The sequence below is a fragment of the Haliotis rubra genome, unplaced genomic scaffold (assembly GCF_003918875.1).
Source record: "Haliotis rubra isolate DU_JTF1 unplaced genomic scaffold, ASM391887v1 Scf46, whole genome shotgun sequence".
NCBI lineage: Eukaryota > Metazoa > Mollusca > Gastropoda > Lepetellida > Haliotidae > Haliotis > Haliotis rubra.
This window is the reverse complement of record NW_025767146.1, coordinates 3,151,885-3,168,105: the sequence shown is the minus strand read 5'-3', so window position 1 is coordinate 3,168,105 and position 16,221 is coordinate 3,151,885. Positions and strand designations below refer to the sequence as shown.

General features: G+C 43.8%; 2 protein-coding genes and 12 non-coding genes across 16 annotated transcripts in view; 12 read left to right on the top strand and 2 right to left on the bottom strand.

Moving 5' to 3' along the window:
* The first annotated feature begins 120 nt into the window (after positions 1 to 120).
* Trnas-uga lies at positions 121 to 202 on the top strand. Its single transcript has one exon. It is a non-coding gene; the product is annotated as a tRNA-Ser (tRNA).
* A 348-nt stretch (positions 203 to 550) lies between these two features.
* Positions 551 to 631, top strand: Trnas-cga. The gene has a single exon. It is a non-coding gene; the product is annotated as a tRNA-Ser (tRNA).
* Positions 632 to 722: 91 nt separating this feature from the next.
* On the top strand, positions 723 to 804 carry Trnas-uga. Its single transcript has one exon. It is a non-coding gene; the product is annotated as a tRNA-Ser (tRNA).
* Positions 805 to 1,173: 369 nt separating this feature from the next.
* Trnas-cga lies at positions 1,174 to 1,254 on the top strand. Its single transcript has one exon. It is a non-coding gene; the product is annotated as a tRNA-Ser (tRNA).
* Positions 1,255 to 1,335: 81 nt separating this feature from the next.
* On the top strand, positions 1,336 to 1,417 carry Trnas-uga. The gene has a single exon. It is a non-coding gene; the product is annotated as a tRNA-Ser (tRNA).
* Positions 1,418 to 1,763: 346 nt separating this feature from the next.
* Positions 1,764 to 1,845, top strand: Trnas-cga. The gene has a single exon. It is a non-coding gene; the product is annotated as a tRNA-Ser (tRNA).
* Positions 1,846 to 1,920: 75 nt separating this feature from the next.
* Trnas-cga lies at positions 1,921 to 2,002 on the top strand. The gene has a single exon. It is a non-coding gene; the product is annotated as a tRNA-Ser (tRNA).
* An 81-nt stretch (positions 2,003 to 2,083) lies between these two features.
* Trnas-cga lies at positions 2,084 to 2,165 on the top strand. The gene has a single exon. It is a non-coding gene; the product is annotated as a tRNA-Ser (tRNA).
* A 77-nt stretch (positions 2,166 to 2,242) lies between these two features.
* Trnas-uga lies at positions 2,243 to 2,324 on the top strand. Its single transcript has one exon. It is a non-coding gene; the product is annotated as a tRNA-Ser (tRNA).
* A 347-nt stretch (positions 2,325 to 2,671) lies between these two features.
* On the top strand, positions 2,672 to 2,753 carry Trnas-cga. Its single transcript has one exon. It is a non-coding gene; the product is annotated as a tRNA-Ser (tRNA).
* Positions 2,754 to 2,829: 76 nt separating this feature from the next.
* Trnas-cga lies at positions 2,830 to 2,911 on the top strand. The gene has a single exon. It is a non-coding gene; the product is annotated as a tRNA-Ser (tRNA).
* A 242-nt stretch (positions 2,912 to 3,153) lies between these two features.
* Positions 3,154 to 3,235, top strand: Trnas-uga. Its single transcript has one exon. It is a non-coding gene; the product is annotated as a tRNA-Ser (tRNA).
* Positions 3,236 to 5,175: 1,940 nt separating this feature from the next.
* On the bottom strand, positions 5,176 to 7,013 carry LOC124290190 (avirulence protein AvrXa10-like). The gene is made up of 2 exons (XM_046726891.1): positions 6,494 to 7,013; positions 5,176 to 6,383 (listed from the first exon to the last, which is right to left on the bottom strand). Exons 1-2 carry the CDS (start codon positions 6,739 to 6,741, stop codon positions 5,882 to 5,884), a joined length of 750 nt encoding a protein of 249 aa, XP_046582847.1. The 5' UTR covers positions 6,742 to 7,013; the 3' UTR covers positions 5,176 to 5,881.
* Positions 7,014 to 8,147: 1,134 nt separating this feature from the next.
* The window catches only part of LOC124290189 (H(+)/Cl(-) exchange transporter 7-like), a 46,520-nt gene continuing 38,446 nt past the window's right edge, over positions 8,148 to 16,221 (bottom strand). For all 3 annotated transcript variants that reach the window (XM_046726888.1, XM_046726889.1, XM_046726890.1), the window contains 4 exons: positions 10,191 to 10,283; positions 9,794 to 9,877; positions 9,595 to 9,675; positions 8,148 to 9,076 (listed from right to left, as the gene is read on the bottom strand). In XM_046726888.1, coding sequence (XP_046582844.1) covers positions 8,978 to 9,076; positions 9,595 to 9,675; positions 9,794 to 9,877; positions 10,191 to 10,283 — 357 coding nt within the window. In that variant the 3' untranslated portion in view covers positions 8,148 to 8,977. The remainder of the gene's footprint in view (positions 9,077 to 9,594; positions 9,676 to 9,793; positions 9,878 to 10,190; positions 10,284 to 16,221) is intronic.

Genomic DNA, 16,221 nt, shown 5'->3' with positions numbered 1-16,221 from the left:
TGTCGGATATTCCCGCGCAGGTTCGAATCCTGTTCACAGCGTCTTAGTTTTTTTGTTGCTATTTAACCAAATCCGACTTTCTACAAGATAGTTCCCTTAGTAGTGAGGGTGAATGGCAGAGCTGTGATGGCCGAGTGGTTAAGGCGTTGGACTTGAAATCCAATGGGTTATTCCCGCGCAGGTTCGAATCCTGTTCACAGCGTATCTTTTTTGCACTTTGGGAGATTAACGTCTTTCTTTTGAATCCTGTTTCAAAGGTCACTGGTGAATACTGCTCGCTGGCACAAAATAAGACAATTGCTCGAGTAGAAAAGAGACAGCAAAACTGTAGAGTGGGAGAAAGAGAATGAAAGAAATCCAAGTTAAAAGTTAGAAACTCAGGTTAAATGTTTGCCGTTTTATTTCCGAAACATTGTGTGCTGTGTATGGGTGAGTGTGATGTGGACAGAATTGGTTATATTGCATTTTGAATTGTGCTGATGTGTTACTCTGAGATGGTGAAACCCTCGTGAGTAGTTGCCTGAGTGTGTTTGAAGCCCCTGACGTGAGTGCTGTGATGGCCGAGTGGTTAAGGCGTTGGACTCGAAATCAATGGGATATTCCCGCGCAGGTTCGAATCCTGTTCACAGCGTCTTAGACATTCTACAAGATAGTTTTTGGCTATTTAACCAAATCCGACATTCTACAAGATAGTTCCCTTAGTAGTGAGGGGTAATGGCAGAGCTGTGATGGCCGAGTGGTTAAGGCGTTGGACTTGAAATCCAATGGGTTATTCCCGCGCAGGTTCGAATCCTGTTCACAGCGTATCTTTTGCACTTTGGGAGATTAACGTCTTTCTTTTGAATCCTGTTTCAAAGGTCACTGGTGAATACTGCTCGCTGGCACAAAATAAGACAATTGCTCGAGTAGAAAAGAGACAGCAAAACTGTAGAGTGGGAGAAAGAGAATGAAAGAAATCCAAGTTAAAAGTTAGAAACTCAGGTTAAATGTTTGCCGTTTTATTTCCGAAACATTGTGTGCTGTGTATGGGTGAGATGTGATGTGGACAGAATTGGTTATATTGCATTTTGAATTGTGCTGATGTGTTTTACTCTGAGATGGTGAAACTCCTCGTGAGTAGTTGCCTGAGTGTGTTTGAAACCAAATCCCTGACGTAGTTCCCTTAGAGTGCATGTGTGATGGCCGAGTGGTTAAGGCGTTGGACTCGAAATCCAATGGGATATTCCCGCGCAGGTTCGAATCCTGTTCACAGCGTCTTAGTTTTTTTTTTTGCTATTTAACCAAATCCGACTTTCTACAAGATAGTTCCCCTTAGTAGTTAGGGTGAATGGCAGAGCTGTGATGGCCGAGTGGTTAAGGCGTTGGACTTGAAATCCAATGGGTTATTCCCGCGCAGGTTCGAATCCTGTTCACAGCGTATCTTTTGCACTTTGGGAGATTAACGTCTTTCTTTTTGAATCCTGTTTCAAAGGTCACTGGTGAATACTGCTCGCTGGCACAAAATAAGACAATTGCTCGAGTAGAAAGAGACAGCAAAACTGTAGAGTGGGAGAAAGAGAATGAAAGAAATCCAAGTTAAAAGTTAGAAACTCAGGTTAAATGTTTGCCGTTTTATTTCCGAAACATTGTGTGCTGTGTATGGGTGAGTGTGATGTGGACAGAATTGGTTATATTGCATTTTGAATTGTGCTGATGTGTTACTCTGCGATGGTGAAACCCTCGTGAGTAGTTGCCTGAGTGTGTTTGAAGCCCCTGACGTGAGTGCTGTGATGGCCGAGTGGTTAAGGCGTTGGACTCGAAATCCAATGGGATATTCCCGCGCAGGTTCGAATCCTGTTCACAGCGTCTTAGTTTTTTGCTATTTAACCAAATCCGACATTCTACAAGATAGTTCCCTTAGTAGTGAGGGTACATGGCAGAGCTGTGATGGCCGAGTGGTTAAGGCGTTGGACTCGAAATCCAATGGGATATTCCCGCGCAGGTTCGAATCCTGTTCACAGCGTCTTAGTTTTTTTTTTTTGCTATTTAACCAAATCCGACTTTCTACAAGATAGTTCCCTTAGTAGTGAGGGTACATGGCAGAGCTGTGATGGCCGAGTGGTTAAGGCGTTGGACTCGAAATCCAATGGGATATTCCCGCGCAGGTTCGAATCCTGTTCACAGCGTCTTAGTTTTTTTGGCTATTTAACCAAATCCGACTTTCTACAAGATAGTTCCCTTAGTAGTTAGGGTGAATGGCAGAGCTGTGATGGCCGAGTGGTTAAGGCGTTGGACTTGAAATCCAATGGGTTATTCCCGCGCAGGTTCGAATCCTGTTCACAGCGTATCTTTTGCACTTTTGGAGATTAACGTCTTTCTTTTTGAATCCTGTTTCAAAGGTCACTGGTGAATACTGCTCGCTGGCACAAAATAAGACAATTGCTCGAGTAGAAAAGAGACAGCAAAACTGTAGAGTGGGAGAAAGAGAATGAAAGAAATCCAAGTTAAAAGTTAGAAACTCAGGTTAAATGTTTGCCGTTTTATTTCCGAAACATTGTGTGCTGTGTATGGGTGAGTGTGATGTGGACAGAATTGGTTATATTGCATTTTGAATTGTGCTGATGTGTTACTCTGCGATGGTGAAACCCTCGTGAGTAGTTGCCTGAGTGTGTTTGAAGACCCTGACGTGAGTGCTGTGATGGCCGAGTGGTTAAGGAGTTGGACTCGAAATCCAATGGGATATTCCCGCGCAGGTTCGAATCCTGTTCACAGCGTCTTAGTTTTTTTGCTATTTAACCAAATCCGACATTCTACAAGATAGTTCCCTTAGTAGTGAGGGTACATGGCAGAGCTGTGATGGCCGAGTGGTTAAGGCGTTGGACTCGAAATCCAATGGGATATTCCCGCGCAGGTTCGAATCCTGTTCACAGCGTCTTAGTTTTTTTTGCTATTTAACCAAATCCGACTTTCTACAAGATAGTTCCCTTAGTAGTTAGGGTGGCACAAAATAAGACAACGATGGCAGAGCTGTGATGGCCGAGTGGTTAAGGCGTTAGAAATCCAATGGGATATTCCCGCGCAGGTTCGAATCCTGTTCACAGCGTCTTAGCCGCTATTTAACCAAATCCGACTTTCTACAAGATAGTTCCCTTTAGTAGTTAGGGTGAATGCAGAGCTGTGATGGCCGAGTGGTTAAGGCGTTGGACTTGAAATCCAATGGGTTATTCCCGCGCAGGTTCGAATCCTGTTCACAGCGTATCTTTTTTGCACTTTTGGAGATTAACGTCTTTCTTTTTGAATCCTGTTTCAAAGGTCACTGGTGAATACTGCTCGCTGGCACAAAATAAGACAATTGCTCGAGTAGAAAAGAGACAGCAAAACTGTAGAGTGGGAGAAAGAGAATGAAAGAAATCCAAGTTAAAAGTTAGAAACTCAGGTTAAATGTTTGCCGTTTTATTTCCCTGAAATAAACATCAGGTCTGTGATGCAATACATTGAAGTACGTAGTCATGTCAAGCTGAAATGAGCTGCACAGTAACTTTGGCTTCTATATACAGTCGAGCACCGTTGTGTTGAACTCTGATAACCGAAATCTCGGTTGTCTCGATATAACATCTCGGTCCCGACAAAATCCATCATAGTTTATCATTATTCAAGCTCTTTTAACTCGATACGGATGTCTCAATATAATTTCATGGTCCCAACAAGCAAAATTACCCTTTAACTCAATATTTGCAAAGAAACTTGATATTTACCTACCTTTCATGCGCAAGTATCCCTCCGAACTGAGGTTGTTTCCACACGGTGCGGCATGAATCAAAGGGATGCGGTAGTGTAACTAATTAGGGCTAATTGAGTTGAAGGTGTCACTTGTTTGTTACTTAATTAGGATTAATTAAGAAGGAATTAATTAGGAAGTACTCACTGTTACGACTAAACAGTACTGATACCGGATTATAGTTTCGAATCAAAACATACTTGCAATCCAATGAGGGTATCGTGTGTGATTGCGGTATCGTGTGTGATTGCGATCCCTGTGAGTAAAAATGTATACAAATAAATATACATGAAATCTACTTTTTGTTCATAGTGATATGTGATGATATGCCCTGGTTGGATATCTCGAAGTTCGGATAACTCGATATTTTTTCTTGGTCCCATGAATATCGAGACAACGGTGCTCAACTGTATATGAATGGAAAGAAGCTGCACGTGTTTTCAAAGATTGCTTAAAGTTGCCATCAGGTATAAACATAATTCAAATTCAACCTACCCTGACATCTACCAGTCAGATGATGAACTATTGTACATGGACTGTAAGAAGGAAGGGAGGTTACTCCAATTCCCTTTGCTTTATTTGTCATGCTTTGTCACAGGTAGGTTTTTTCAACCAGCATCAAAATTTAAAAGAACTGGCAGAGGTTAAGGCAGAAGGCACTTCAATTAGTAATTGTATCAGCGCCCTTGTAATTTCCAATGTCATAAACAACATATAAAAGCAAGAAACTTTGGTTACGAGATACGAGAGATCTGTGGTCATTGGTGCAAAACTTGAAATGCTATGTTCAGGTTGTCATGAATGCAGAAACATAGTTCACACATGCTCGTACTGACAATGCAGACAATGACTCTCTGAAGTGTCAGCAGTGTTCCGCTTGATTCTTGGAGCAACAGACCCTCTTCCCACAACAAAACATTCTTATTTCTGACTGAGGCAGTCACTTGAGCATGTCATTATTTTTTATAGTGTCTAATTCAGGACAGCCATCGTCCAAATATTTAAAAAGTCCAAAACTATGTAGTCAAGACATGCGAGACTTTATTGTAATATATATATGACGCTAACCTGTATTATTAATCACTACTGTACATCCTTATCACTACCGCATTGTACATTGACTATATATTACTGTATAAGACATTTATAACCTTAATTGGTCATCCCCCTTGGCCATGTCTGCCATCACATCAACTGGTCAAGGATGTGCTACTGTTTTTCTATCTGTCCATTGTTGGGTCATCGCCTGTCCATTGTTGTCAAGAACTGTATATATATGCTCACATATGCATGGAGCAAACAGAGACGAGTCCGGTACTCCAACTGTCTGTGTTTGGACGACCAGGAGCAGGAGAATGCTGCTCGTAGGAAACGCCCTGGGGTTGAGCAGGTACTCCGCTCACCTCATTTATGTCTTGTGTATTTGTTTGTCATGTAACTAAAGAAGTTTGAGCTCAACATATGCCTTCGTCTTGTCAACGTAGTGTACGTACACTTCATCTTAAACATGAGCTAATTCCCCAGTTGACGCATATCCACGCGTTGACAAGTACAGATGATTTGGAAAGAAAGCTATACAGAAAATAAGTACAATAGGCATAACAACATAAACAATGTATAAAACAACTGTTAAACAAAACATGAAGCAAATGAAAATACTGGAATGAATAAAGAAGGACAGCCTATTGTGTGGACACAGCACTGTCTGATGACAGCCCATTGTCTGGACACAGCACTGCCTGGTGACAGCCTATTGTGTGGACACAACACTGCCTGGTGACATCCCATTGTGTGGACACAGCACTGCCTGGTGACATCCCACTGTGTGGACACAACACTGCCTGGTGACATCCCATTGTGTGGACACAGCACTGCCTGGTGACAGCCTATTGTGTGGACACAGCACTGCCTGGTGACATCCCATTGTGTGGACACAACACTGCCTGGTGACAGCCTATTGTGTGGACACAGCACTGCCTGATGACAGCCTATTGTCTTGACACAGCACTGCCTGATGACAGCCCATTGTCTGGACACAGCACTGCCTGGTGACAGCCCATTGTCTGGACACAGCACTGCATGGTGACAGCCTATTGTGTGGACACAGCACTGGCTGATGACAGCCTATTGTGTGGACACAGCACTGCCTGGTGACAGCCTATTGTGTGGACACAGCACTGTCTGATGACAGCCTATTGTGTGGACACAGCACTGCCTGGTGACATCCCATTGTGTGGACACAACACTGCCTGGTGACAGCCTATTGTGTGGACACAGCACTGCCTGATGACAGCCTATTGTCTGGACACAGCACTGCCTGATGACAGCCCATTGTCTGGACACAGCACTGCCTGGTGACAGCCCATTGTCTGGACACAGCACTGCATGGTGACAGCCTATTGTGTGGACACAGCACTGCCTGATGACAGCCCATTGTGTGGACACAACACTGCCTGATGACATCCCATTGTCTGGACACAACACTGCCTGATGACAGCCCATTGTCTGGACACAGCACTGTCTGATGACAGCCCATTGTCTGGACACAGCACTGTCTGATGACAGCCCATTGTCTGGACACAGCACTGCCTGGTGACAGCCCATTGTCTGGACACAGCACTGCCTGGTGACAGCCCATTGTCTGGACACAGCACTGCCTGATGACAGCCCATTGTCTGGACACAGCACTGTGTGATGACAGCCTATTGTCTGGACACAGCAACAGCACCGTGTGATGACAGCCCATTGTCTGGACACAGCACTGCCTGGTGACAGCCTATTGTGTGGACACAGCACTGCCTGATGACATCCCATTGTCTGGACACAGCACTGCCTGATGACAGCCCATTGTGTGGACACAGCACTGCCTGATGACAGCCCATTGTGTGGACACAGCACTGTCTGATGACAGCCCATTGTGTGGACACAGCACTGCCTGAAGGCAGCCCATTGTGTGGACACAGCACTGCCCAATACCCAACCATTAAGTAAGCCACCCCCTAATATGTTTGTAATTAAGATGCTACCAAGCATACAGAAACAATTTTATATCGCATCTAACATACGGCAAAAGGTAACATTAAGTACAAAATTATCCAAGTTAATTATGGCTACAATACATAAACAAATAGACATGAACACACAGTGGACAAACAGAAACAACCACAGTGAATTCTGAACAGAATGAAAGACATGTGTAACTGGAAATATCAACAGACATCTGACATGTGTAACAGTATTGACTGAAATAGTGAACTTTGTTGTAGACTGAGGTAATATTGGTGGTGGTGTCTGTGATGCTTGAACTGGTATCCACAACTGAGATTAAGTATGTGCAGGAATACTGGTTCAGGGTCAGAAACTGGTTCAATATCAGCAAGTATCAATAGCCTTAATATGCGAGCGTGAATATTGGTTCAATATCGGGCGTGAATACTGGTTCAATATCGGGTGTGAATACTGGTTCAATACCAACCAGTATCCACAACCAACACAAATGGTTCAACCAGTATCCACAAGGGATATATACCATTCAAAGAAAGTAAGGGATATTGGATTTACAAGTTTGATAAAATGCAAATGATGAAGCAAAGGAGGAAACATGATGAAGAGAAACTAAGGGGAAAATTATTCCATTGCTTTGGAAATGTTTCATCCGTATGGATATATATTACTGTTTCTCATATGCATAGGCATTGGCTAGTGGTATGCTCGCAAAATGGAATATCCCCTACATTATTTGAATGGTATATATAGGGAGGGAGACTCTCCTACTGTCTTTGTTCCAGTTAGTCAAATACCCTTTTTCAGAGACTTTAATTTCAATATGTGTCAGTTACTCTACCCAGCATATCTGCCTTTTTCACATACTCCAAAGTCTTTAAAATCCTGGTCCCCTGCTATCCATACACAAGGATACTTGCAGAAAATGACCTTCTCAGTGTGGATTCTGGTATCTGTCCTGTATCACCCAGTATCAACAAATTACAAGTTCTACATATTTCTGTGGAGACTTTGTCGCTGTGCTCTGTGAGACATTTGGTGCAGCCTACATTCAACACCGATAGCAAGCTTGTCCTTACCCAACATCCACTATACCTCCATCCCTCTTCACTCAACCACCCCAACTACACACCTCTCAGCCACACCCACTCCTTCCCTCAACCACACCCACTCCTTCCTCAACCACACCCACTCCTTCCTCAACCACAACCACACCCACTCCATGTCTCCACCCCCTGACAACACCCTCCCCACAATTCTCTATAACATCAGCATGCTCCATCCTTCCCACTGTGAGCTGCTGCCCTGCACTTTAAGGGCGGAAATGTCCTGCAACACAGCGGGAACATTGGTACAGATCTAAAGAGCTGTGATATCAAGACAGAGATATTGAGATATTGGAGATAACTCCAATGTAATATAATACCACCAAGGAATGTACTATTACAGATCTGCTGTTACGGAAAAATAATCTTAATTTCCTCACAGCACGTGAACTTGGTCGTCATATTGCACACAGATGATTAGAACAATGGAAATGATACATTGACATACTGGCAAACAAGGATAAGTTGGACCGGCGCAGAGAACGCGTTTACGAGAAGTAGGCGATGTACGGCAATGAGCAAACCCATTTGGTTTGTGAAAGGAAGAACAGATGTAGGCTTGTGAACGTGCATTGCATGACGATGAAATTGATTCCACTCATAGCTGCACACGCCTTGCTCATAGGACTCTCACGTCGGTGTAGTAAGTCGCACTACACTGGATCGCGGACAACCTGGGGCCCCTTGGCCAACAATGGCAAGCGCCAGTAGGGGGCACTCATACATGCTAATACGGGTCAATTGTCAGGTCGGTGCTCAATTTATCCTTGTTTGCCAGTAATAAGGTAGCATAATAGTATAATGTCCATTAACTGGCACAAGTACCACAAGACAGGAGCCTTGAGGCAAAGGGGAAACTCCATCAGCTGTACAGGTCCATCAGTCTCCTAGAACCATTCTCAGTTATCTCCCTTTGTGTTAACACCATCCAAAACTTGTCCACCATAACAATCAACAAGTAAAGTCACTCACTCACACACTCCATCCAGACAAGTGTACCAATATGTTCATGGTGGAATGTTATACCAGCACTGAGGACTAGCTCACATCATGGAATCTCACTACAAGAACAGAGTATTAATCAGTGTCATTATCACGCCAGTGTCTTTCATCAGCTGTGAGAGACTAGAAGCTCTTCCATGCTAATCTGCCCTCTGTGCCGCCAGATCTTGTAGCGAGCAAGGTCTTTCCTGGTAACCATGCCAATCACCTAGAAACAGCATATGATTACTGACTTCAGTTCATTATTTGTGAGTTAGGTTCAATGTTGCTTTATAACGTTATTGAGTTATAATAGTTAAATGCTTAACGAAGTCCAAAGAAATGCAGTTCCTCAATGTTAAACACTTAGGTTACACCCTTGAGAGTGTTGGGTACTACCAAACTGAATCATAATCACACCCGCAGGTTAAAGGTCACAATTTATCCAGTGAGTGAGTGAGTTTAGTTTTACGCCACTTTCAGCAATATTCAAGCAACATCACAGCAGGGGACACCAGAAATGGGCTTCACACTTTGTACCCATGTGGGGTATTGAACCCGGGTCTTCAGCGTGACAAGAAAACACATGCACCACTAGGCTACCCACCGCCCCTCACCAATAATCCAGCCACATGTAAGTGAATTGAATCAACCTGGTCAGGGGTACCACTGGTTGCCATGATGTATTGAAGGTTGTCACACAGAAAGGTTTCATATCAGACTAAAGATTTGACCATCTGACCATACCTGATGTTCTTTGTTGACGACGATGACATGGCGCAGACCCAATGCTCGGAATAACTTGAATATCCTGGGTAAGGAGGCACACTGCAGATACAAACACACAAGTTAACAGGTCTATAAAACAACAATATGCTATCGACACTGTGCATGGCAACAGCAACCTGCTCACTAGCGATGTATGAAGGGAATTTCGGGAACTTACATCGATGACTGTGTATGGAGCAGGATTCATAAATGGCCGCAAGTCAATGGTCATTTCTCGCTCCTGAGGTGTCACATTTAAAAGCTGCAACAAGAACATACAGGTTAGCAAGATAACAACTATCATCATCATACACCCAAAATAATCCATGGATACGTGGAAACATTATTGCTACGGACATTTAATATGTATGTATACATCAATTTTGTGACATTGTGGTCTGTAAAATTACATCAATATTTGGGACAGGTAAACCAGTAGCTGGTGTTGTACATTCAACTACTGAGTCTAACCCTGGGTTGAAACTAGTCGCATCTAAGACGCATGCATTGCTCATATGCCTTAGACAACTGTTCTGTTTTTGACCCTCAAGAGAATAAAACAATATTATGGGAACCTGTATAGGAGGATATCGTGGGTAGGCATCCCGAAAGTCCACCGACTTCAATGTGGTTTGAAGACTGTTGATGTCAGGATTCTCGTTAAACACCTGCAAAACAAAGGAGTGGAACAATGATATTTCACCTACTTCATCATGCTCCTGATAATGGCAGGAGACCAAGTACAGGTAAAAGTCAAAGACAACTGATTGATTACAAGATATTGCAAGGTACAAGGTTGTCTCACCTGAGTGAGAATGGCCTACATGATGCTACATGGGAATAGGTTTCGTCTACCCATGATGAGCTACATGATATTGCAAGGTACAAGGTTGTCTCACCTGAGTGAGAATGGCCTACATGATGCCACATGGGAATAGGTTTTGTCTACCTGTGATGACCTACATGATATTGCAAGGTACAAGGTTGTCTCACCTGAGTGAGAATGACCTACATGATGCCACATGGGAATAGGTTTTGTCTACCTGTGATGAGCTACATGATATTGCAAGGTACAAGGTTGTCTCACCTGAGTGAGAATGACCTACATGATGCCACATGGGAATAGGTTTTGTCTACCTGTGATGAGCTACATGATATTGCAAGGTACAAGGTTGTCTCACCTGAGTGAGAATGACCTACATGATGCCACATGGGAATAGGGTTTGTCTACCTGTGATGAGCTACATGATATTGCAAGGTACAAGGTTGTCTCACCTGAGTGAGAATGACCTACATGATGCCACATGGGAATAGGTTTTGTCTACCTGTGATGAGCTACATGATATTGCAAGGTACAAGGTTGTCTCACCTGAGTGAGAAGGGCCTACATGATGCCACATGGGAATAGGGTTTGTCTACCTGTGATGAGCTACATGATATTGCAAGGTACAAGGTTGTCTCACCTGAGTGAGAATGACCTACATGATGCCACATGGGAATAGGGTTTGTCTACCTGTGATGAGCTACATGATATTGCAAGGTACAAGGTTGTCTTACCTGAGTGAGAATGACCTACATGATGCCACATGAGAATAGGGTTTGTCTACCTGTGATGAGCTACATGATATTGCAAGGTACAAGGTTGTCTTACCTGAGTGAGAATGGCCTACATGATGCCACATGGGAATAGGTTTTGTCTACCTGTGATGAGCTACATGATATTGCAAGGTACAAGGTTGTCTCACCTGAGTGAGAATGACCTACATGATGCCACATGGGAATAGGGTTTGTCTACCTGTGATGAGCTACATGATATTGCAAGGTACAAGGTTGTCTTACCTGAGTGAGAATGACCTACATGATGCCACATGGGAATAGGGTTTGTCTACCTGTGATGAGCTACATGATATTGCAAGGTACAAGGTTGTCTTACCTGAGTGAGAATGACCTACATGATGCCACATGGGAATAGGGTTTGTCTACCTGTGATGAGCTACATGATATTGCAAGGTACAAGGTTGTCTTACCTGAGTGAGAATGACCTACATGATGCCACATGGGAATAGGGTTTGTCTACCTGTGATGAGCTACATGATATTGCAAAGGTACAAGGTTGTCTCACCTGGTGAGAATGGCCTACATGATGCCACATGGGAATAGGTTTTGTCTACCTGTGATGAGCTACATGATATTGCAAGGTACAAGGTTGTCTCACCTGAGTGAGAATGACCTACATGATGCCACATGGGAATAGGGTTTGTCTACCTGTGATGAGCTACATGATATTGCAAAGGTACAAGGTTGTCTCACCTGAGTGAGAATGACCTACATGATGCCACATGGGAATAGGGTTTGTCTACCTGTGATGAGCTACATGATATTGCAAGGTACAAGGTTGTCTCACCTGAGTGAGAATGACCTACATGATGCCACATGGGAATAGGGTTTGTCTACCTGTGATGAGCTACATGTATTGCAAGGTACAAGGTTGTCTTACCTGAGTGAGAATGACCTACATGATGCCACATGGGAATAGGGTTTGTCTACCTGTGATGAGCTACATGATATTGCAAGGTACAAGGTTGTCTTACCTGAGTGAGAATGGCCTACATGATGCCACATGGGAATAGGTTTTGTCTACCTGTGATGAGCTACATGATATTGCAAGGTACAAGGTTGTCTCACCTGAGTGAGAATGACCTACATGATGCCACATGGGAATAGGGTTTGTCTACCTGTGATGAGCTACATGATATTGCAAGGTACAAGGTTGTCTCACCTGATTACGAGGCCAGCCCATGATGCCACATGGGAATAGGTTTTGTCTATGTGAGCCACATGATAATTGCAAGGTACAAGATTTTATTACTCACCTAGAATTCCGAGGCAATGACCTGGAATGGGTTTGCATACCTGTGATGTTTCTACAGCATTATTGCAAATTTACAAGGTTGTCTTACACCTGGTGAGAATGAGCCTACATGATGCCACATGAGGAATAGGGTTTGTCTACCTGTGATGAGCTACATGATATTGCAAGGTACAAGGTTGTCTCACCTGAGTGAGAATGACCTACCATGATGCCACATGGGAATAGGGTTTGTCTACCTGTGATGAGCTACATGATATTGCAAAGGTACAAGGTTGTCTCACCTGAGTGAGAATATACCTACATGATGCCACATGGGAATAGGGTTTGTCTACCTGTGATGAGCTACATGATATTGCTGCCGGGTACAAGGTTGTCTCACCCTGAGTGAGAATGACCTACATGATGCCACATGGGAATAGGGTTTGTCTACCTGTGATGAGCTACATGATATTACAAGAGTACAAGGTTGTCTCACCTGAAAGTGAGAATGGCCTACATGTATGGCCACATGGAATAGGGCTCATCCACCTGTGATGAGCTACTATGATATTGGGAGATTTTGTTTGGTTGTCTCACCAGACTGAGAATGGACCTTAGCGATGATGCCACATGGGAATCAGGGTTTGACCTGTGATGAGCTACATGATATTGCGAAGGTACAAGGTTGTCTCACCAGACTGAGAATGAGCCTACATGATGCCACAGCATGGGAATAGGGTTTGTCTACCTGTAGATGAGCTACATGATATTGCAAGGTATAAGGTTGTCTCACCTGAGTGAGAATGACCTACATGATGCCACATGGGAATAGGGTTTGTCTACCTGTGATGAGCTACATGATATTGCGGAAGGTACAAGGACGGTCTCTACCTGAGTGAGAATGGCCTACACATGATGCCACATAGAATAGGGTTTGTCTACCTGTGATGAGCTACGACACAGTACTATATTGCAAGTTGTCTCTTACCTGGTGAGAATAGCCTACATGATCACCTATGGGAATAGGTTTTAGATCTGAGCCTGTGATGCGCCAAGCTACATGATAAGAATTGCAAGAAGTACAAAGATGGTTGTCTCTACCTGATGGCCGTGGAATGCTTCGCCCACCCTATGAGAAATTGTGACCTACATGATGCCACATGGGAATAGGGTTTGCATCTACCTGTGATGAGCTACATGATATTGCAAGGTACAAGGTTGTCTCACCTGAGTGAGAATGACCTACATGATGCCACATGGGGAATAGGGTTTGTCTACCTGTGATGAGCTACATGATATTGCCAAGGTACAAGGTTGGCCTTTATGAAGCCACATGGGAATCTCACCTGAGTGAGAATGGGCATAAGGTTGTCCTTACCATGACATGATTGCCACATGGGAATAGGGTTTGTCTACCTGTGATGAGCTACATGATATTGCAAGGTACAAGGTTGTCTCACCTGAGTGAGAATGACCTACATGATGCCACATGGGAATAGGGTTTGTCTACCTGTGATGAGCTACATGATATTGCAGGTACAAGGTTGTCTCACCTGAGTGAGAATGACCTACATGATGCCACATGGGAATAGGGTTTGTCTACCTGTGATGAGCTACATGATATTGCAGGTACAAGGTTGTCTTACCTGAGTGAGAATGACCTACATGATGCCACATGGGAATAGGGTTTGTCTACCTGTGATGAGCTACATGATATTGCAAGGTACAAGGTTGTCTACACCTGAGTGAGAATGACCTACATGATGCCACATGGGAAGAATAGGGGGTTTGTCTACCTGTGATGAGCTACATGATATTACAAGGTACAAGGTTGTCTCACCTGAGTGAGAATGACCTACATGATGCCACATGGGAATAGGGTTTGTCTACCTGTGATGAGCTACATGATATTGCAAGGTACAAGGTTGTCTCACCTGAGTGAGAATGGCCTACATGATGCCACATGGGAATAGGTTTTGTCTACCTGTGATGAGCTACATGATATTGCAAGGTACAAGGTTGTCTCACCTGAGTGAGAATGACCTACATGATGCCACATGGGAATAGGTTTTGTCTACCTGTGATGAGCTACATGATATTGCAAGGTACAAGGTTGTCTCACCTGAGTGAGAAATGGCCTACATGATGCCACATGGGAATAGGGTTTGTCTACCTGTGATGAGCTACATGATATTGCAAGGTACAAGGTTGTCTCACCTGAGTGAGAATGACCTACATGATGCCACATGGGAATAGGGTTTGTCTACCTGTGATGAGCTACATGATATTGCAAGGTACAAGGTTGTCTCACCTGAGTGAGAATGACCTACATGATGCCACATGGGAATAGGGTTTGTCTACCTGTGATGAGCTACATGATATTGCAAGGTACAAAGGTTGTCTCACCTGAGTGAGAAGGCACATGATGCCACATGGGAATAGGTTTGTCTACCTGTGATGAGCTACATGATATTGCAAGGTACAAGGTTGTCTCACCTGAGTGAGAATGACCTACATGATGCCACATGGGAATAGGGTTTGTCTACCTGTGATGAGCTACATGATATTGCAAGGTACAAGGTTGTCTTACCTGAGTGAGAATGACCTACATGATGCCACATGGGAATAGGTTTTGTCTACCTGTGATGAGCTACATGATATTGCAAGGTACAAGGTTGTCTCACCTGAGTGAGAATGACCTACATGATGCCACATGGGAATAGGGTTTGTCTACCTGTGATGAGCTACATGATATTGCAAGGTACAAGGTTGTCTCACCTGAGTGAGAATGACCTACATGTTTGCACATGAGGAATAGGTTTTTTGTCTACCTGTGATGAGCTACATGATATTGCAAGGTACAAGGTTGTCTCACCTGAGGTGAGAATGACCTACATGATGCCACATGGGAATAGAGTTTTGTCTACCTGTGATGAGCTACATGTATTGCAAGGTACACAAGGTGTGTCTCACCTGAGTGAGAATGACCTACATGATGCCACATGGGAATAGGGGTTTGTCTACCTGTGATGAGCTACATGATATTGCAAGGTACAAGGTTGTCTCACCTGAGTGAGAATGGCCTACATGATGCCACATGGGAATAGGTTTTGTCTACCTGTGATGAGCTACATGATATTGCAAGGTACAAGGTTGTCTCACTGAGTGAGAATGGCCTACATGATGCCACATGGGAATAGGTTTTGTCTACCTGTGATGAGCTACATGATATTGCAAGGTACAAGGTTGTCTCACCTGAGTGAGAATGACCTACATGATGCCACATGGGAATAGGGTTTGTCTACCTGTGATGAGCTACATGATATTGCAAGGTACAAGGTTGTCTCACCTGAGTGAGAATGACCTACATGATGCCACATGGGAATAGGGTTTGTCTACCTGTGATGAGCTACATGATATTGCAAGGTACAAGGTTGTCTCACCTGAGTGAGAACGACCTACATGATGCCACATGGGAATAGGGTTTTACATGATGTTACTGCAAGGTACAAGGTTGTCTCACCTGAGTGAGAATGACCTACATGATGCCACATGGGAATAGGGTTTGTCTACCTGTGATGAGCTACATGATATTGCAAAGGTACAAGGTTGTCTCACCTGAGTGAGAATGACCTACATGATGCCACATGGGAATAGGGTTTGTCTACCTGTGATGAGCTACATGATATTGCAAGGTACAAGGTTGTCTCACCTGAGTGAGAATGACCTACATGATGCCACATGGGAATAGGGTT

Coding starts and splice junctions, on each gene's coding strand:
- LOC124290190 (XM_046726891.1), bottom strand. CDS start 6,741: ATGGTTGGGTATTGGGCAGTGCTGTGTCCACACAATGGGCTGCCTTCA. Junction 6,384..6,493: donor TGTCCAGACAATGGGCTGTC/ATCACACGGTGC, acceptor ATGGGCTGTCAC/CAGGCAGTGCTGTGTCCAGA.